This window comes from Oncorhynchus gorbuscha, linkage group LG04 (genome assembly GCF_021184085.1).
Source record: "Oncorhynchus gorbuscha isolate QuinsamMale2020 ecotype Even-year linkage group LG04, OgorEven_v1.0, whole genome shotgun sequence".
In the NCBI taxonomy this organism is placed as follows: domain Eukaryota; kingdom Metazoa; phylum Chordata; class Actinopteri; order Salmoniformes; family Salmonidae; genus Oncorhynchus; species Oncorhynchus gorbuscha.
The window spans coordinates 45,957,759-45,979,927 of record NC_060176.1 but is presented as its reverse complement, the minus strand read 5'-3'; the positions used below and the strand labels follow the sequence as shown (position 1 = coordinate 45,979,927).

The 22,169-nt window shown below is 42.0% G+C and overlaps 1 protein-coding gene across 7 annotated transcripts in view; it reads left to right on the top strand.

Annotated features, from left to right (window-relative positions):
• ppp3cca (protein phosphatase 3, catalytic subunit, gamma isozyme, a) overlaps positions 1 to 22,169 on the top strand; it is a 70,858-nt gene that overhangs the window by 2,119 nt on the left and 46,570 nt on the right. For all 7 annotated transcript variants that reach the window (XM_046346915.1, XM_046346914.1, XM_046346917.1 and 4 more), the window contains exon 2: positions 19,990 to 20,187. In XM_046346915.1, the coding sequence (XP_046202871.1) occupies positions 19,990 to 20,187 (198 nt within the window). The remainder of the gene's footprint in view (positions 1 to 19,989; positions 20,188 to 22,169) is intronic.

Sequence of the window (22,169 nt, the reverse complement as noted above, 5' to 3'; positions counted from 1 at the left end):
GCCCAGCTTGGTCCTGTGCCATGCACAGAGCATGTGATGTCACTGACTCAGTGGCAGAGAGGACCACCACTCTGTGTTAGAGCTGGGACGATAAGCCAGAAATGATCGACACTTATCGCAGGCATTTTGCTCATATCATTTATTACGATAAGTAGCCTATACTAGAGAGATGTGAAGTTCGAAATGAAGTAAGTATGGTAATATGGGTTATTGTTAATGGGACAATCAATGTCTACAACCATCAAACTAGTAGTAGTAATTTAAAGGATATTTTAGGGCCCTATAAAATCCGTTAACGTATCAATTCATGGTAATTTGGATTTTTGTCCATATCTACACTGTAATTATCTAATTTGGCTGAGTAATGTGTTCAGTGATTAGGGCAATTCGGATGGGAGGACAACATAACAGCTACCTGAGCCATATTTTTAACCAGGAAAGTTTACTGAGAACACGTTCTCATTTACAGCAACAACCTGGGGAATAGTTACAGGGGAGAAGAGGGAGATGAATGAGCCAATTGTAAGCTGGGGGTGATTAGGTGACCATATGAGGGACAGCTTGGGAATTTAGCAGGACACCAGGGTTAACACCCCTACTCTTACGATAAGTGCCATGGGATCTTTAATGACCTCAGAGAGTCAGGACACCCGTTTAACATCCCAGCCGAAAGACAGCACCCTACACAGGGTGGGATATGATTTTTTTTGCCCAGAGGAAAGAGTGCTTCCTACTGGCCCTCCAACACCACTTCCAGCAGCATCTAGTCTCCCATCCAGGGACTGACCAGGACCAACCCTGCTTAGCTTCAGAAGCAAGCCAGCAGTGGGATGCAGGGTGGTATGCTGCTGGCATCCTGATTCTATAGCCTAATCATTCAGTGTGCCATTGTCCTCTTTTGTGAGTGTTTGATACAATTAATAGAACGACTATTTCTATACGGGCAGGATCCAAATCTGAAACAAATATTGAATAAATATTGGCCCTTTGTCTTGTTTGTTATGCCAATTTGGGTGAGATGTAGGTCTTGTTTGTCATTAAGTCGTATGTCTTGTTTGTCATATAAAAGTATGTGGACACCCCTTCAAATTAGGAGAATCAGTTTTTTCAGCAACACCCGTTGCTGACACTGGTGTATAAACTCGAGCACACAGCCATGTAATCTTCATAGGCAAGCACCGACAGTAGAATGGCCTTACTGAAGAGCTCAATGACTTTCAATGTGCTGCTGTCATAGGATGGATTCCAACAAGTCAGGTAGTCAAATTTCTGCCCTGCTAGAGCTGTCCCTGCCAACTGTAAGTGCTGTTATTGTTAAGTTTTAATGTCTAGGAGCAATAATGTCTCAGCCGCGAAGTGGTAGGCCACACAAGCGCACAGAAAGGGACCGCAGAGTGTGTAAAAATCGTTAGTCCTCGGTTGCAACACTCACTGCCAAGTTCCAAACCGCAAGCAACGTCAACACAAGAACCGTTCGTCGAGAGCTTAATGAAATGGGTTTCATGGCCGAGCAGCCGCACACAAGCCTAAGATCACCATGCACAATGCCAAGCGTCGGCTGGAGTGTTGTAAAGCTCAACCACATTGGTCACTGGAGCAGTGGAAACACGTTCTCTGGAGTGATGAAATCACACTTCACCATCTGCCAGTCCAATGGACTAATCTGGGTTTGGTGGATGCCAGGAGAACGCTACCTGCCCAACTGCATAGTGCCAACTAGAGGTCGACCGATTCTGATTTTTCAATGCCGATACCGATTATTGGAGGACCAAAAAAGCCGATACCGATTTAATCGGACGATTTATAAAAAATTTAAATGTATTTGTAATAATGACAATTACAACAATACTAAATGAACACTTATTTTAACTTAATATAATACATCAATAAAATCAATTTAGCCTCAAGTAAATAATGAAACATGTTCAATTTGGTTTAAATAATACAAAAACAAAGTGTTGGAGAAGAAAGTAAAAGAGCAATATGTGCTATGTAAAAAAGCTAACGTTTCAGTTCCTTGCTCAGAACACGCGCCTGCTTCTGCCTACCACCACTGTCAGATACTTATGTACTTGTATGCTTGTATGCTCAGTCAGATTATATGCAACGCAGGACACACTAGATAATATCTAGTAATATCATCAACCATGTGTAGTTAACTAGTAGTTATGATTGATTGTTTTTTATAAGATAAGTTTAATGCTAGCTAGCAACTTACCTTGGCTTACTGCATTCGCGTAACAGGCAGTCTCTTTGTGTAGTGCAACGAGAGAGAGGCAGGTCGTTATCGCGTTGGACTAGTTAACTGTAAGACTGCAAGATTGGATCCCCCGAGCTGACAAGGTGAAAATCTGTCATTCTGCCGCTAAACAAGGCAGTTAACCCACCGTTCCTAGGCCATCATTGAAAATAAGAATGTGTTCTTAACTGACTTGCCTAGTTAAATAAAGGTATATAAAAAAAAATATATATAAAAAAAATCGGCACCCAAAGATGCCGATTTCCGATTGTTATGATAACTTGAAATCGACCCTAATTAATCGTTCGACCTCTACTGCCAACTGTAAAGTTTGGTGGATGAGAAATAATGGTCTGAGGCTGTTTTTCATGTTTCAGGCTATGCCTCTTATTTCCAGTGAAGGGAAATCTTAACGCTACAGCATACAATGACATTGTAGACAATTCTGTGCTTCCAACTTTGTGGCAACAGTTGGAAGGGCATTTCCTGTTTCAGAATGACAATGCCCCCATGCACAAAGCAAGGTCCGTACAGAAATTGTTTGTTGATCGGTGTGGAAGAACGTGACTGGCTGGCACAGAGCCCTGACCTCAACCCTGTCAAACATCGCTGGGATGAATTGGAACGCCGACTGCGAGCCAGGCCTAATCGCCTAACATCAGTGCCTGACCTCTCTAATGCTCTTGTGACTGAATGGAAGCAAGTTCCTGCACCAATGTTCCAGCATCGAGTGGAAAGCCTTACCAGAAGAGTGGATGGAGGATGTTATAGCAGCAAAGGAGGTAACAAATCCATGTTAATGCCCATTTTTGGAATGAGATGTTAAACAAGCAGGTGTCCACATACTTTTGGTCATGTAGTGTATAAACTCAGTTTAGGCTTATCCTAACCTATGATTTTGTTTCCAAACTCTTGGTCCTCCTGACCAATAGCAGTTTGAATCTCGTCTCCAACACTAATTTTGCAGTGGATTTAGTCACCACCACAGTAGACTGGGATCATGTGCAGGTGACCCTAGAATACTATGGCTGATCTGTGCGACGTGTGATCCAGCCCTCTTGCTCCAGTCAGTTTCACTGAGATGGTGTTGTTGTTCCCAATAACTGGCCAATAGGCCTAGCCCATGACACATGCTAGCTACTGCCTGCCTTGCCTTCGCACCTCACTGAGTTGCCATCCATCCATATTTTCTTGGATCCTTGTGGCCAGGATCTTGCCATCAGTGGGGCTAGCTAGCTAGGCTTCTAAATAAACAGAGTCTGAACTTCGAATCCCCTGCTTAATAGAGGCTTTGCCTAATCTCTTAACGCTTGTACCCAGCTTACAGTTCCTTTCATTGCTTGCCTTGTAGGTCCAGGAACGCTTACTGTTTATTTATACCACACTTGTCAGAGCATGACAGCTTGTATTGATCATAGGCTGACCAAGTTGGAGCTCACTGTGTTCTGCTGGTGCAATCCCACTGCAGGCCAGCCAGGTCTGTGCCAGTAATCCCCCTCCCCCATTCCCCATCCCAAGCCAGCTCATCACACAGCCAGCCTACACCCTACCTGTGCTGCACACCAAAACAAGGCTGCTGGACTCATAGTAGGCTATCCACAAGGCTCTGGTCAATGGTAGTGCACTATGTAGGGAATAGGATGGACTTGCATTTGACTGATTTGTTGCTCCAAAACCTGTCGAAGATGCCAGTGGAGTAAAGAGACGTGGCATTTTGTTTCAGCATGACAAATGGTGTGTCAGACTGCTTCTCAGACAGGTAATATTATCAATTGATTCTGCTGCTGACACATTGCACAAGTCAACCAAACCCCTCATCTCTCCAGACCGGCGTCAACCTCCTGGAAACCTGTGACTGATGATAGTAGGTACGGTTAGGCTGTAGCCTAATGCATCAGGCTGCCTCTGGTCCTCTGGACAGTCAGGTGCTGCCACACTGATTTAAACACACCTGCACAAAAGCTCAGTAGAGCTCACCCATATTCCAGCCATTGGTTTGTGTGGCTTTCGTGAGCCTGCCATGTGGCCTCGAATCTCTGATGTTCTGTGCGGTGCTACAACCTGAGCCATGTGGAGACTAAGTGGCCCCTGATCCGGACTTTAACCCCGCCTGTGCCTTCTTCTCAGGCACCTGAGGTAACAGTCTGGACAGTGGTATGGATCTAATGGCACAGATTGTCAGGGGTGTGGTTTAGCAGACAGTTGTTCATGAACCCACAGTTAACTTCTTGCGCCGAGCCATCCCGGATCCGGGATCGTGAATACAGCCTCAAGCTCATTACCATAACGCAACGTTAACTATTCATGAAAATCGCAAATGAAATCAAATCAAATTGATTTATATAGCCCTTCGTACATCAGCTGATATCTCAAAGTGCTGTACAGAAACCCAGCCTAAAACCCCAAACGGCAAGCAATGCAGGTGTAGAAGCACTGTGGCTAGAAAAAACTCCCTAGGAAGAAACCTAGAGAGGAACCAGGCAATGTGGGGTGGCCAGTCCTCTTCTGGCTGTGCCGGGTGGAGATTATAACAGAACATGGCCAAGATGTTCAAATGTTCATAAATGACCAGCGTGGTCGAATAATAGTAAGGCAGAACAGTTGAAACTGGAGCAGCAGCATGGCCAGGTGGACTGGGGACAGCAAGGAATCATCATGTCAGGTAGTCCTGGGGCATGGTCCTAGGGCTCAGGTCAGTTGAAACTGGAGCAGCAGCATGGCCAGGTGGACTGGGGACAGCAAGGAATCATCATGTCAGGTAGTCCTGGGGCATGGTCCAAGGGCTCAGGTCCTCCGAGAGAGAGAAAGAAATGAGAGAATTAGAGAACGCACACTTAGATTCACACAGGACACCGAATAGGAAAAGGAGAAGTACTCCAGATATAACAAACTGACCCTAGCCCCCCGACACAAACTACTGCAGCATAAATACTGGAGGCTGAGACAGGAGGGGTCAGGAGACACTGAGGCCCCATCTGAGGACACCCCCGGACAGGGCCAAACAGGAAGGATATAACCCCACCCACTTTGCCAAAGCACAGTCCCCACACCACTAGAGGGATATCTTCAATCACCAACTAACCATCCTGAGACCAGGCTGAGTATAGCCCACAAAGATCTCCGCCACGGCACAACCCAGGGGGGGGGGCGCCAACCCAGACAGGATGACCACAACAGTGAATCAACCCACTCAGGTGACGCACCCCCTGCAGGGACGGCATGAGAGAGCCCCAGTAAGCCAGTGACTCAGCCCCTGTAATAGGGTTAGAGGCAGAGAATCCCAGTGGAAAGAGGGGAACCGGCCAGGCAGAGACAGCAAGGGCGGTTCGTTGCTCCAGAGCCTTTCCGTTTACCTTCCCACTCCTGGGCCAGACTACACTCAATCATATGACCCACTGAAGAGATGAGTCTTCAGTAAAGACTTAAAGGTTGAGACCGAGTTTACGTCTCTGACATGGGTAGGCAGACCGTTCCATAAAAATGGAGCTCCATAGGAGAAAGCTCAGCCTCCAGCTGTTTGCTTAGAAATTCTAGGGACAATTAGGAGGCCTGCGTCTTGTGACCGTAGCGTACGTGTAGGTATGTACGGCAGGACCAAATCAGAGAGATAGGTAGGAGCAAGCCCATGTAATGCTTTGTAGGTTAGCAGTAAAACCTTGAAATCAGCCCTTGCTTTGACAGGAAGCCAGTGTAGAGATGCTAGCACTGGAGTAATATGATCAAATTTTTTGGTTCTAGTCAGGATTCTAGCAGCCGTATTTAGCACTAACTGAAGTTTATTTAGTGCTTTATCCGGGTAGTCGGAAAGTAGAGCATTGCAGTAGTCTAACCTAGAAGTGACAAAAGAATGGATTAATTTTTCTGCATCATTTTTGGACAGAAAGTTTCCGATTTTTGCAATATTACGTAGATGGAAAAAAGCGGTCCTCGAAATGGTCTTGATATGTTCTTCAAAAGAGAGATCAGGGTCCAGAGTAACGCCGAGGTCCTTCAGTTTTATTTGAGACTACTGTACAACCATTAAGATTAATTGTCAGAATCAACAGAAGATCTCTTTGTTTCTTGGGACCTAGAACAAGCATCTCTGTTTTGTCCGAAATGAAATTAATCTATTTGCTCTCAAGCTTAGCCTTTTGTTAACAACACTGTCATCTCAGATTTTCAAAATATGCTTCTCAACCATTGCAAAACAAGCATTTGTGTAACAGTATTGATGGCTAACGTAGCATTTAGCGTTAGCATTCAGCATGCAACATTTTCCACAAAAACCAGAAAAGCATTCAAATAAAATCATTTACCATTGAAGAACTTCAGATGTTTTCAATGAGGAGACTCTGTTAGATGGCAAATGTTCCGTTTTTACAAAAAAATATTACTTGTGTCGACTAATCGCTCCGTTTTGTTCATCACATTTGGGGAAAAAATATATATAAATATTAAGTCATTAAAACGCGAACTTTTTTCCTAATTAACTCCATAATATCGACAGAAACATGGCAAACCGATGTTTAGAATCAATCCTCAAGGTGTTTTTCACTTATCTATCGACGATAAAATCCATCGTGGCATTTTATTTTCTCTTCTGAAGAATTGTAACGCGCATGGACCTACAGATTACGCACACAGGACACCGGGCGGGACACCAGGTAAATGTAGTCTCTTATGGTCAATCTGCCAATGATATGCCTACAAACATGTCACAATGCTGCAGACACCTCGGGGAATAGACAGAACCCGCAGGCTCATTCCTGGCGCATTTACAGCCATATAAGGAGACATTGGAACACAGCACCTTCAGAATCTGGGGCATTTCCTGTATGAAACTTCATCTTGGTTTCGCCTGTTGCATTAGTTCTGGGTCACTCACAGATAATATCTTTGCAGTTTTGGAGACGTCATTGTTTTGTCTTTCCAAGGCTGTCAATTCCATGCATAGTCGAGCATCTTTTCGTGACAAAATACTGCGCTTAAAACGGGCACGTCTTTTTTATCCAATAATGACATAGCGCCCCCATAGGTTGAACAGGTTAACCGGTTTGACGCTGACAATACATTATCGGTCTATATAGGTTTAAACTTTTTTGATGGCCACGGTTTAAAAAGAGCTACTATTCTTATTACACAACTTGTAATTAAAGCTTGCTTCCTATTTGCCGTTAGCGTGCATACCTGCCTACCATACGCCTGTCAGCGTATCACCCACCACTTTCAATGTGAGCTGGATGCAGTATAATTGTTTGAAACGTGAACGTTTTGCTTTACTTCAAATAATGAGGAATGTCTTGCCTTGCTTCAAAGTAGCCTTGCCAAAATCCAACCATAGAAATGTGGAGGCAGTTTGTAGCAACGTTGACAGAAATGTGCATCCCTACACCCCAGACATGGCCCCGCCTGGAATGTGTATGTGATCCTAACACATTGACCAAACCGTCTCTGTGCATGTGTCATTGTACGCATTTTGATTCTTGTCTATCCCCACCAGACGCATTCATGGCACGTAAGTTAAAATGGCGAGCTGGGCGCATGCACGCTGACACGGTTGCCAGTTGTAGTGTTTCCTTCGACACATTGGTGCGGCTGACTTCCAGGTTAAGTGTACAGTGTGTCAAGAAGCATCGCGGCTTGGCAGAGTCGTGTTTTGGAGGACACTGCTCTCGACCTTTCCTCTCCCGAGTCCGTACTGGAGTTGCAGTGATGGGACAAGACTGTAACTACCAATTTGGATATTACAAAAAAGGAGTTTAAAAAAAATGAGTAGATGGGAGATGCCGGACTTGCAGGGCATCAATCGTCTAAAAAAGAAACAATTTTTATTTTAGCGCCTGGCTACGCAGATGCCTGTAGAAGCGCGCATGAGCAGTTTGGATGAAATTACTGAATAACATGTACTGTATGTGGGCAATTCCACGGTAGAAAATGATATACATTTTTTTATCGTAATCTTTATTTTACTAGGCAAGTCAGTTAAGAACAAATTCTTATTTACAATGTCGGCCTACCCCGGCCAAACCCAGACGACGCAGGGTTAATTGTGCGCTGCCCTATTGGACTCCCAATCACGGCCGGATGTGATGCAGCCTGGATTCGAACCAGGTACTGCAGTGACACGCCACTCGGGGAGCTTTGACTCAGTTTTTTTCATTTTAAAATGTATGCCAAACAAAAATCATTGATTTCAAGTTTAACTATGCTCAAGGACTACTTTTAACAATTTCCACAGAAAAAGTCTAAAACTTATTCAGTGCAAGAACTGTGCAGATACCAACTTTGGTAACGGAATTATGGTAAATAATAATAAAATTGTCTGCAGAAAGAATGTGTCAACAATGACATGGCACCTTGAGTTTGAAAAAAATCTCTTTTGGTTATTGAAGAGAAGTGGATTTACACCCGGAAACGGAATTACGATAAAGGAATTACATTATGGGTCCCTGATCTATACAACACGTAAATGCATATCTCATGTTTCACAAGTTTGGACAGCACAGTAGAGACAAGTGCAGTACAATACAGCACACCAGAGCAGAGTATGGTAGAGTCCTGTGTAGTTGAGTACAGTACAATATACCTTACTTTTCTGTGCTGTATTGTACTGTGTTATTGTATTAGAATGTACTCTACTCACTGTACAGTGCTGCACTGTTCTAGTCACTGTAGAGTACTGTATTATCCAAACATACAACTATGATAGGTTCAGATTTGGTCCGGTCCATCTGTGGACATTATCAAGGCCAGGGTGGACTGGCCAGATTTCAACATCCATGGACATACGGTGTCGGTCAGTGCTCAGTGGGTGACGATGCTGGTTACAGTAAATGGAAAACGAGGGGCCTCATGGGTAGGTGTCAAAGAGCTGGGAGAGGTGGCATTAACTGGAGAGAGAGGGGGGTTGTCCATACTCAAGACTGTTTTAACACTTGGTTTGACCACCAGACAACAGAAAGACAAAGAAAACGGCTATGAGTTGAAAATACAGTGCATTTTGAAAGTATTCAGACCCCTTGACGTTTTCCACATTACAGCCTTATTCTAAAATGGTTTAAATAAAAACGTTTCCACAATCTACAGACAATACCCCATAATAACAAAGCGAAAAGTTTTTATTTGTATTTTTTTCAAATGTATTTTTTATTTTATTTTTTTAATAGAGAAATACCTTATTTACATAAGTATTCAGACCCTTTTCTATGAGACTTGAAATTGAGTTCAGGTGCATCCTGGTTCCATTGAAAATCCTTGATGTTTCGACAACTCGATTGGAGTCCACCTGTGGTAATTTTAGTTGATTGGACATGATTTGGAAAGGCACACACTTGTCTATATAAGGTTCCACAGTTGACAGTCCATGTCAGAACAAAAACGAAGCCACGAGGTTGAATGAATTGTCTGTATATCTCCGAGACAGGATTGTGTACAGGCACAGATCTGGGGAAGGTTACCAAAAAATGTCTGCAGCATTGAAGGTCCCCAAGAACACAGTGGCCTCCATCATTCTTAAATGGAAGAGGTTCGGAAACACCAAGAATCTTTCCAGAGCTGTCCGCCTGACCAAACTGAGGAATCGGGGGGAAGGGTCTTGGTCAGGGAGGGACCAAGAACCTGATGGTCACTCTAACAGAGCTCCAGAGTTTCTCTTGTGGAGGTGGGAGAACCTTCCAGAATGACAGCCATCTCTGCAGCACTCCACCAATCAGGCCTTTAGGGTAGAGTGGCCAGACGGAAGCAACTCCTCAGTAAAAGGCACATGAGAGCCCGCTTGGAGTTTGCTAAAAGGCACTTAAAGGACTCTCAGACCATGAGAAACCAGATTGTCGTCTCTGATGAAACCAAGATTGAACACTTTGGTCTGAATGCCAAGCGTCACGTCTGGCGGAAACCTGGCACCATCCCTACAGTGAAGCACGGTAGTGGCAACAGCATGCTGTGTGGAAAATAATTTAATCAAATTTAAAATGTGTAAAAAGTCAAGGGGTCTGAATACTTTCCGACTGCACTGTAACAGTATGCCACTGGAAGGGAGGCCAGTAGTTGGTGACCAAACTGTGGTTTATGACTTCCCATTGTAGCCAATTCAGTTGCATTAATTCCATTACTGATTTGTTTGGTAATTGGTAGCGGAATTGCACATTTATCACTTGTTTATTATCAGTAAAATCACCATTTGGTAGCTCTACCATTACTTGTTACTTCTGTGAACTTTCATTATTCTCCCTCATGAGGGAGGTAAATTAGAAATATATCTTGTGGGTTTTTGGTAATTGAATTACAATGAAATATTTCTTAAACTTACTGAAGGTAAACAATGTATCCAAAACTAAATATAAGTGTTAGCTGGCAGGGTTCATTCTGTCAACATTGTGTTTTGGTGTATTTCTGATACCTTTTTAAAACTTCATAGGGATCAAATCCCGTTAGCGGGATCGATTTGACAACATCTGGTGAAATGGCAAAGCTCCAAATTCAAATATTCTAAATATTTAACTTTCATAAAATCACAAGTGCAATACACCAAAATAAAGCCTAACTTCTTGTTAATCCAGCCACCGTGTCAGATTTCAAACAGGCTTTATGGCGAAAGCAAACAATGAGATAATCTGTGGACAGTATCCCATCATACAAACACATTAAATCATATTTCAACCAAGCAGGTGCAACACGAAAGTCAGAAATAACAATATAATTCATGCCTTACCTTTGAATATCTTCTGTTGGCACTCCAATATGTCCCAGAAACATCACAAATAATCCTTTTTGTTTGATAAATTCCTTTTATTATATCCCCAAAATGTCAATTTATTTGGTGTTTGATTCAGAAAAACACCGGTTCCAACTTGCCCAACATGACTACAAAATATCTAATAAGTTACCTGTAAATTTTGTCCAAACATTTCAAACAACTTTCCTAATCCGTCCTTAGGTATCCTAAAACGTAAATAATCTATTACATTTAAGATGGAAAAAAGTGTTCAATAGAGGATAAAATCAACCTGGCGCGCTCACCAAACAAGAGTACACTTGGCTCTACAGTCATTCTGCTTCTTAATTTCTCAAAGGAAAAACATCAACCAATTTCTAAAGACTGACTAGTGGAAGCAATAGAAACTGCAACCAAATGCCACAAATCTAGTTTCCTATAGGAAACCAATAGAAACCGTGATCTCAATTTTTTTATTTATTTTCCTGGATGCTTTCTCCTCTGAGTATCGTCTGCCAATTTAAGTTCTGTTTATGCTCTGACATTTCAACAGTTTTTAGAAACTTTAGAGTGTTTTCTATCCAAATCTACCAATTATATGCATATCCTAACTTCTGGGCCTGAGTAGCAGGCAGCTTACTTTGGGCACGCTTTTCATCCAGACGTCAAAATACCGGCCCCTATCCCAAAGAAGTTAAGACATTTTCTGGTAAATGTTTTCAAATATCCCTTTTCCATCTGTTTATCCAGAAACCAAAGCCTTTACTTATGCCTAATTTTTAAGCTGGAAAATGGTTGAAAAATGTATCCATGCTTTTAATTCTCCCAAAATATAGACTCTTCGCTTTAGTTTGACACCCAATTTGTATATGCCCCTATGAACTTCACATGTTTATGCTCATGGGTCCTTTGACGGAAATTCCCGTGTGTATTTATGTGTATTTATTTTGCAATGCTCACGCACCCAACGTGGCTGGTTCCAGTTTCTAGTAAGTGTGTTAAGCAGGGTTCAAAGCTGCGTCCCTTTAACTTGGCAGTGCAACACCAATGTTTTTTTATTGGTTGCCAGTGATTTACATTTTGTTGCTGGTCATGTTAGTTTTTGATTCACAATTAGCTTTATTTTATTATCAAGTTTTATTGAAACTGCAATGTGTGCCACAATTTGTATGCAGACCAGGTAGCTTATTAAAGAAGTTTGGTCCGAAGTCTTGGTTAAATCTTGTGCAATTGTCATCATGCGCTGTTTTAATGAAAATTTCTAAAGGCTTTTCCAAAAAACCTTCCCAATTAAATGTTTTCTAAAAAGTAGGGGTACCTGGCAGAATGATACCATGATGATTTGTATCAATCGCGGGGCATTTGTTTTCAAACTCTGCCATCACATGCAGTCTACACTAGAGGTCGACCGATTATGATTTTTCAACTCTGATTATTGGAGGACCAATAAAAGCCGATACCGATTTAATCTGCCGATTTTTATTTAAAAAAAATAAAATAATTATAAGTAAATAAATAATGTATTTGTAATGACAATTACAACAATACTGAATGAACACTTTTAACTTCATATAATACATCAAAATCAATTTAGCCTCAAATAAATAATGAAATATGTTCAATTTGGTTTAAATAATGCATAAACAAAGTGTTGGAGAAGTAAAAGTGCAATATGTGCCATGTAAAAAAGCTAACGTTTAAGTTCCTCGCTCAGAACATGAGAACATATGAAAGCTGGTGTTTTCTTTTAACATGAGTCTTCAATATTCCCAGGGAAGAGTTTTAGGTTGTAGTTATTATAGGACTATTTCCCTCTCTACCATTTGTACCATTTCATTAACCTTTTGACTGCTGGATGTTCTTATAGGCACTATAGTATTGCCAGTGTACAGTATAGCTTCCGTCCCACTCCTCTCCCCTACCTGGGCTCGAACCAGGAACACATTGACAACAGCCACCCTCGAAGCATCGTTACCCATCGCCCCACCAAAGCCACGGCCCTTGCAGAGCAAGGGGAACAACTACTTCAAAGTCTCAGAGCGAGTGACGTCACCGATTGAAACGCTATTAGCGCGCACCAGCTAGCCATTTCACATCAGTTACACCAGCCTAATCTCGGGAGTTGATAGCTCAATGCTTGAAGCACAGCGAAGAGCTGTTGGCAAATGCACAATAGTGCTGTTTGAATGAATGCTTACGAGCCTGCTGCTGCTTACCACCGCTCAGTCAGACTGATCTATCAAATTATAGACCAGTTATAACGTAATAACACATAGAAATACGAGCCTTAGGTCATTAAAATGGTCAAATCCGGAAACTATATTTTCAAAAACAAAACGTTTATTATTTTAGTGAAATACAGAACTGTTCTGTATTTTATCTAACTGGTGGCATCCCTAAGTCCAAATATTGCCGTAACATTGAAGGTGGTGCAATGTAATGTCATAATTATGTACAATTCTGGCAAATTAATTACATCTTTGTTAGGAGTAAATAGTCTTCACACAGTTCGCAACGAGCCAGGTGGCCCAAACTGCTGCATATGCATATACCTTGACTGCTTGCACGGAACGCAAGAGAAGTGACACAATTTCCCTAGTTAAAAGAAATTCATGTTAGCAGGCAATTTTAACTAAATATGCAGGTTTAAAAATATATACATCTGTATTGATTTTAAAGAAAGGCATTGATGTTTATGGTTAGGTACGCATTGGTGCAACGAATGTGCTTTTTTTCACGAATGCGCTTGTTAAATCATCACCCGTTTGGTGAAGTAGGCTGTGATTCGATGAGAAATGAACAGGCATCGCATCGATTATGTGCAATGCGGGACAAGCTAGATAACTACATATGGTTGATATTACTAGTTTATCTAGTGATTATGTTAAGATTGTTTTTTATAAGTTTAATGCGAGCTAGCAACTTACCTTGGCTTCTTGCTGCGCTTGCGTAACAGGTAGTCAGCCTGCCACGCAGTCTCCTCGTGGAGTGCAATGTAATCGGCTACAAAAATGCAGATTACAGATTGTTATGAAAACTTGAAATCGGTCTACATTGTAGTCTACATTGTAGTCTACATTGTAGTCTACATTGTACAGTACAAGAACACTGCTAGCCAAACAAGTATCTTGCTATGTGTGCAATTAAATTAAAGAGCAGCTACACCCTCCACATGTTTGAGGGGGGATTATTACCAGACCTCAAAAGTGGTCTCCTGATCTGGTTTCGGCATGGTTGTGGACTATTTTATGAATTATTTTGAGAGCAAAAACCTGATTAAAACTCTGAGATCTGGAGAAAAATACAACAAAATTTACCAAACTATCAAACTTATTTTATAGGGCCCTACAACTGTAGAGTGACTGTTCAAAATCGCTAACAATAACCTCCTTTTTTGAGATTGCGAACTCAATTTATTTTTTCTGCCAAACAATCAATTGTAATTATGATATTGTCAAGTTAAAATGTAATTGTGTGTATGGAGGGGTAGGTCATTACAGGCTATTTGCTCAACCCACAAATTAAACATACATTTAAATGCTGCGAACTTTCCGGGGCAGTATATATATTTTTCCATTCGGGGCAATGGCTTTCAGTTGGCACTGGCCTGGGTTGCCACTGGCAAATTTACCTGAATGTCAAGCCCTGCAAGGGCATGCTAATTTAAAATATGGCTTGTCGTTATTAGCCTGGTTCTGTATGGAATGCAGGCACATTATGGGACACAGGTGTCGGTTCTCCACCCCGCTGATCCTCAACACTGGGGCCCCACAAGGGTTCTCAGCCCTCTCCTGTACTCCCTGTTCACCCATGACTGCGTGGCTATGCACGCCTTCAACTCAATCATCAAGTTTGCAGAAGACACTACAGTGGTAGGCTTGATTACCAACAACAAAGAGACTGCCTACAGGGAGGAAGTGAGGGCCCCCAGAGTGTGGTGTCAGGAAAATAACCTCACACTCAACATCAACAAAACAAAGGAGATGATCGTGGACTTCAGGAAACAGAAGAGGGAGCACCTCCCTATCCACATCAACGGGACAGTAGTGGAGAAGGTGGAAAGTTAAGTTCCTCGGCGTACACATCACGGACAAGCTGAAATGGTCCACCCACACAGACGCAGCGTGGTGAAGAAGGCGCAACAGCGCCTCTTCAACCTTAGGAGAAGGCTGAAGAAATTTGGCTTGTCACCAAAAACACTCACAAACTTTTACAGATGCACAATCAAGAGTATCTTGTATCACCGCCTGGTACGGCAACTGCTCCTCCCACAACCGTAAGACTTTCCAGAGGGTAGTGAGGTCTGCACAACGCATCACCGGGGGTAAACTACCTGCCCCCAGGACCCCTACACCACCCAATGTCACAGGAAGGCCATAAAGATAATCAAGGACAACAACCACCCGAGCCACTGCCTGTTCGTCCTGCTATCGTCCAGAAGGCGAGGTCCGTACAAGTGCATCAAAGCTGTTTTTCAGTCTCTCAGTCCCAGCTATCTCAAGGCCATCAGACTGTTAAACAGCCGTCACTAACATTGAGTGGCTGCTGCCAACTTACTGACTCAAATCTCTTGCCACTTTAATAACTAAAAATTGGATGTAATGTATCACGAGTCACTTAACAATGGCACTTTATATAATGTCTACATACCCTACATTACTCATCTCGTATGTATATACTGTACTCTATACCATCTACTGCATCTTGCTTATGCCGTTCGGCCATCGCTCATCCATAAATGTATATGTACATATTCTTATTCATTCCTTAACACTTTTGTGTATAAGGTAGTTGTTGTGAAATTGTTTGATTACTTGTTAAATGTTACTACATGGTCAGAACTAGAAGCACAAGCATTTCGCTAATCACCTTGCAGTGGTGAAAAATTGGTGCGACCATATGTGCTGGTGCCATCAACTGAAAACCTTTTTTGGAAAAAGTCTAGAGCCCTGTTAAGCTCATTGTTGATGCATTGTATGCTCATGCTTTGTCATACTAGGTGGGACAGCAATACAATATTTCCATTCACCTGCAGGTTAGAGTTGAGAGACAGATCTAAGATTGATTCGATGTGTCTGATTTGGTCATTGTTTTCTAAAGAAGACCAATGTCTCTAGTCTTTACTCCCCTGTGCTAGTAGTAGGTTAGATGAATAGACTGTGGCTCTATGAAAGCTTCGAGGTCAATTGACCTGCTACCAATGTAACAACCAGGACGAAGGGAATGTTAGGCCCTACCTACAGTACCTGCCACACTGGAAATAATAGCCTGGGCACAAATATGTGGTAAAAGCCTTATCACGACCCTGTCTGTCTGGGTGGCTGGCTGTTGAATTCTAAAATGAAAACACACTGCTTTTCTGTTTTAAGGAATGGAGATGGTTGCTTCCTGTATTCCAACTGCCGACCCACTTCCAAGTTCCATATGTATAGTAGTAGTATAGTCAACACCTAAAAGCAGCATCATTGTCATAATATTTTCTAATTGCTTGCAGGTGTTGCTACTAGAGGTCGACAGATTTTAATCCGAATAGCCGATTAATTAGGGCCGACTTCAAGTTTTCATAACAATCGGAAATCGGTATTTTTGGGCGCCGATTTGCCAATTTTAAATGATTATTATTCTTATTTTCAATGACTGCCTAGGAACAGTGGGTTTACTGCCTTGTTCAGGGGCAGAACGACAGATTTTCACATTGTCAGCTCGGAGGATCCAATCTTGCAACCTTACAATTAACTAGTCCAACGCAATTAACGACCTGCCTCTCTCTCGTTTCACTCCACAAGGAGACTGCCTGTTACGCGAATGCAGTAAGCCAAGGTAAGTTGCTAGCTAGCATTAAACTTATCTTATTAAACTTATCTTATAAAAAACAATCAATCATAATCACTAGTTAACTACACATGGTTGATGATATTACTAGATATTATCTAGTGTGTCCTGCATTGCATATAATCTGACTCAGCACACAAGTATCTGACTGAGTGGTGGTAGGCAGAACCAGGCACGTAAACATTCATTCAAACAGCACTTTCGTGTGTTTTGCCAGCACCTCTTCGTTGTGCGTCAAGCATTGCGCTGTTTATGACTTCAAGCCTATCAACTCCCGAGACGAGGCTGGTGTAACTAAAGTGAAATGGCTAGCTAGTTAGCGCATGCTAACTACAGGGACGGAAGCTATACTGTTACACTGGCAATACTAAAGTGCCTATAAGAACATCCAATAGTCAAAGGTTAATGAAATACAAATGGTATAGAGGGAAATAATATTCCTATAATAACTACAACCTAAAAATTCTTACCTGGGAATATTGAAGACTCATGTTAAAAGGAACCACCAGCTTTCATATGTTTTCAGCAAGGAACTGAAACGTTAGCTTTCTTACTTAGCACATATTGCACTTTTACTTTCTTCTCCAACACTTTGTTTTTGCATTATTTAAACCAAATTGAACATGTTTCATTATTTACTTGAGGCTAAATTGATTTTTATTGATTTATTATATTAAGTTAAAATAAGTGTTGTTGTAATTGGCATTATTACAAATAAATGTGCAAAAAATAAATAAATAAAATTGGCTGATTTAATCGGTATCGGCTTTTTTGGTCCTCCAATAATCGGTATCGGCGTTGAAAAATCATAGTCGGTCGACCTCTAGTTGCTACGCAATTTAGCAGGGCTGGGAATTGCCAGGGACTTCACAATTCAATATTATCATGATAGGTGGCAATACAATGTATTGCAATTCGTCGGGGCATGGACCATGGGCAACTGTTGAGCGTGAAAATAACAACTACCATCCCCTGTTCAAAGGCACTTAAATATTTTGTCTTGCCCATTCACCTTCTGAATGGCACACATACCCAATCCATGTCCCAATTGTCTCGAAGCTTAAAAATCATCCCTTAAACCTGTCTCCTCCCCTTAATCGACACTGATTTAAAGTGGATTTAACAAGTGACATAAATAAGAGATCATAGCATTCACCTGGTCATTCTGTCATGGAAAGAACCGGTGCTCTTAATGTTTTGTATACTCTGTGTATGTCAGCTGCCGAGACACGAGAGAGGCATAATTTAAAATTAGTTTTGATCAGTCATGGAAATATGTGCTGAAAACATGTTGGCTCACTATTTAAAGAGAACAATCTAAAGGATTAAAAATACCGGTGTATTGGTGCAGGTACAGTCGACTAGCACTAGTTAATGCTATTGATAGTCAAAGTATCTATATAATATTGTCCAAAATAATATTGTGATGTAACTGTATTTTTTTCCCCCTCATCAATACAATTTACCCTAGTTTAAAAACAAAACAAAAGATGGACATTTCTCTCTTATAATTGTTTTGACAGCTGAGAGTCCAGTATCTAAAACAATAAAGGGTTTTACACTATAACCTTTTGCACTCTGCAAAGGATTGTGGGACTGTAGAACAGATTACCGCCCGGGCCAGGTGTGCAATTTGACACTGACTGACAAGCCTACCACGGGATGCGGCTGCCTGCTGCCATAGAATCTATTAATGGCTGGGGTAGACACTGGATACAGATGGGAACGGTTTTCCATCAGTTTGTCTTAAATTACTACTTGATGGGTTATTGTTTTATTGCCTAAGATGTGGGCTCTATAGGCGAATTTGTGTTCACGTATATATGTAAACTCTGCAAAAAAAAGTTATGTCCTCACTGTCAACTGCGTTTATTTTCAGAAAACTTAACTTAACATGTGTAAATATTTGTATGAACATAAACAAGAATCTACAACTGAGACATAAACTGAACAAGTTCCACAGACATGTGACTAAAAGAAATGGAAAAAATGTGTCCCTGAACAAAAGGGGGTCAAAGGAGGAGGGGGATGTCTTCACTTTAACACACATCATTGAAATTGCCTGCAATGACAACAAACTCAGTCCGATGATGCTGTGATACACCGCCCCAGACCATGACAGACCCTCCACCTCCAAATCGATCCCGCTCCAGAGTACAGGCCTCAGTGTAATGCTCATTCCTTCAGAGATGAACGTGAATCCGACCATCACCCCTGGTGAGACGACAACCGCGACTCGTTAGTGAAGAGCACTTTTTGCCAGTCCTGTCTGATCCAGTAACGGTGGGTTTGTGCCCATAGTCCCGTTGTTGCTGGTGATGTCCGGTGAGGACCTGCCTTACAACAGGCCTACAAGCCCTCAGTCAAGCCTCTCTCAGCCTATTGCGCATAGTCTGAGCACTGATGGAGAGAATATGCGTTCCTGGTATAACTCGGCAGTTGTTGTTGCCATCCTGTACCTGTCCCGCAGGTGTGATGTTCGGCTGTACTGATCTTGTGCAGGTGTTGTTACACGTGGTCTCCTACTGCGAGGACAATCAGCTGTCCCTCCTGTCTCTCTGTAGTGCTGTCTTAGGCATCTCACAGTATGGACATTGCAATTTATTGCCCTTGCCACATCTGCAGTCCTCATGCCTTCTTGCAGCATGCCTAAGGCACATTCATGCAGATGAGCAGGGACCCTGGGCATCTTTCTTCTGGTATTTTTCAGAGTCTGTAGAAAGGCCTCTTCAGTGTCCTTAGTTTTCATAACGGTGACCTTAATTGCGTATCGTCTGTAAGCTGTTAGTGTCTTAACGACCATTCAACAGGTGCATGTTCATTCATTGTTTATGGTTCATTGAACAAGCATGGGAAACAGTGTTTAAACCATTTTACAATGAGGAGCTGTTTAGTTATTTGGATTTTTACAAATTATCTTTGAAAGACAGATTCCTGAAAAGGGGATGTTTCTTTTTTTGCTGAGTTTAGATGGTATGCGGTTTGCCAGCACAAATGAGCAATCTGTAGAACACTGTCAGACATAATGCATTGTAGATCACTGCACTCTGACTGACTCATGGAGGTATTAAAGCTAAATGCAAGAGAAATCTCTGGGTGGGACCCAGTGGACCTAGGTTGTACCAAAGCCCTGCTCAAAAGTAGTGCACTAAATAGGAAAAGGGTGCTTTTTTTGGGGGGGACACAACCTTAATATTGTTTACCCTCCTTTTCCCCTGTCAAGCCGTGCCGTACCCTCCCCAGCAGCGTCTCTCTATGAAGGAGCTGTTTGAGGATGGCAAGCCCAACGCAGAGACGCTCCGCACCCACCTAGTGAAGGAGGGCCGGCTGGAGGAAGAGGTGGCCCTCCGGGTCATCAACGACGGCGCCAACATCTTGAGACAGGAGAAATGCATGCTGGAGGTAGAGGCACCCATCACAGGTAAGGGAAGAATAGTACTTTATTAGTCCGTTTGAGACATACAGTGGGGAGAACAAGTTTTTGATACACTGCCGATTTTTGCATGTTTTCCTACTTACAAAGCATGTAGAGGTCTGTAATTTTTATCATGGGTACACTTCAACTGTAAGACGGAATCTAAAACAAAAATCCAGAAAATCACATTGTACGATTTAATTAATTAATTTGCATTTTATTGCATATTTATTGCACATTTTATTGAAGCATGAGGTCTGATACCAACAGGCTCAGAGACAGTTTTGATCTACAAGCCATAAGACTGCTGAACTCTTGAACTGGACTGACCACCTGATCTGATTCTCCACACATTAGCACGCACAAACACACATCAACTGCTGCAACCAGACTTATGATTGCTAAATAATTTCCCCAATTTCCCCTTCCCCAAAAGACATGTAAATATTGGACTATAAATTGTGCCTTCCTGTATTACACTTATGCACAAAAATGTACAGTTGAAGTCAGAAGTTTACATACACTTAGGTTGGAGTCATTAAAACTCATTTTTCAACCACTCCACAAATTTCTTGTTGACAAGCTATAGTTTTGGCAAGTCGGTTAGGACATCTTCTTTGTGCATGACACAAGTCATTTTTCCAACAATTGTTTGCAGACAGATTGCCACTTTTACCCAGTGGGTCAGAAGTCTACATACACTAAGTAGACTGTGCCTTTAAAAAGCTTGGACAATTCCAGAAAATTATGTCATTGCTTTAGAAGCTTCTGATAGGCTAATTGGCATAATTTGAGTCAATTGGATGTGCACCTGTGGATGTATTTCAAGGCCTACCTTCCAACTCAGTGCCTCTTTGCTTGACATTGTGGGAAAATCTAAAGTAATCAGCCAAGACCTCAGAATAAAAATTGTAGACCTCCACAAGTCTGGTTCATCCTTGGGAGCAATTTCCAAACGCCTGAAGGTACCACATTCATCTGTACAAACAATAGTACGCAAGTACAAACACCATGGGACCACGCAGCCATCATACCGCTCAGGAAGGAGACACGTTCTGCCTCCTCGAGATGAACGTACTTTAGTGTGAAAAGTGCAAATCAATCCCAGAACAACAGCAAAGGACCTTGTGAAGATGCTGGAGGAAACGGGTACAAAAGTATCGATATCCACAGTAAATGTGTCCTATATCGATATAACCTGAAAGGCCGCTTGGCAAGGAAGAAGCCACTGCTCCAAAAACCGACATAAAAAAGCCAGACTACGGATTGCCACTGCACATGGGGACAAAGATCATACTTTTGGAGAAATGTCCCCTGGTCTGATGAAACAAAAATAGAACTGTTTGGCCATAATGACCATCGTTATGTTTGGAGGAAAAAGGGTGAGGCTTGCAAGCCAAAGAACACCACCCCAACCGTGAAGCACGGGGGTGGTAAGCATCATGAGGGGGTGCTTTGCTGCAGGAGGGACTGGTGCACTTCACAAAATAGACGGCATCACGACTAAAGAAAATTATGTTCATATATTGAAGCAACATCTCAAGACATCAGCCAGGAAGTTAAAGCTTGATCGCAAATGGGTCTTCCAAATGGATAATGACCCCAAGCATACTTCCAAAGTTGTCAAAAATGGCTTAAGGACAACAAAGTCAATGTATTGGAGTGGCCATCACAAAACCCTGACCTCAGAACTGAAAAAGCGTGTGCGAGCAAGGAGGCCTGCAAACCTGACTCAGTTACACCAGCTCTGTCAGGAGGAATGGGCCAAAATTCACCCAACTTATTGTGGGAAGCTTGTGGAAGGCTACCTGAAATGTTTGACCCCATGTTAAACAATTTAAAGGCAATGCTACCAAATACTAATTGAGTGTATGTAAGCTTTTGACCCACTGGGAATGTGATGAAATAAATAAAATATTAAATAAATCATTCTCTCTCCTATTATTATTCTGACATTTCACATTATTAAAATAGTGGTGATCCTAACT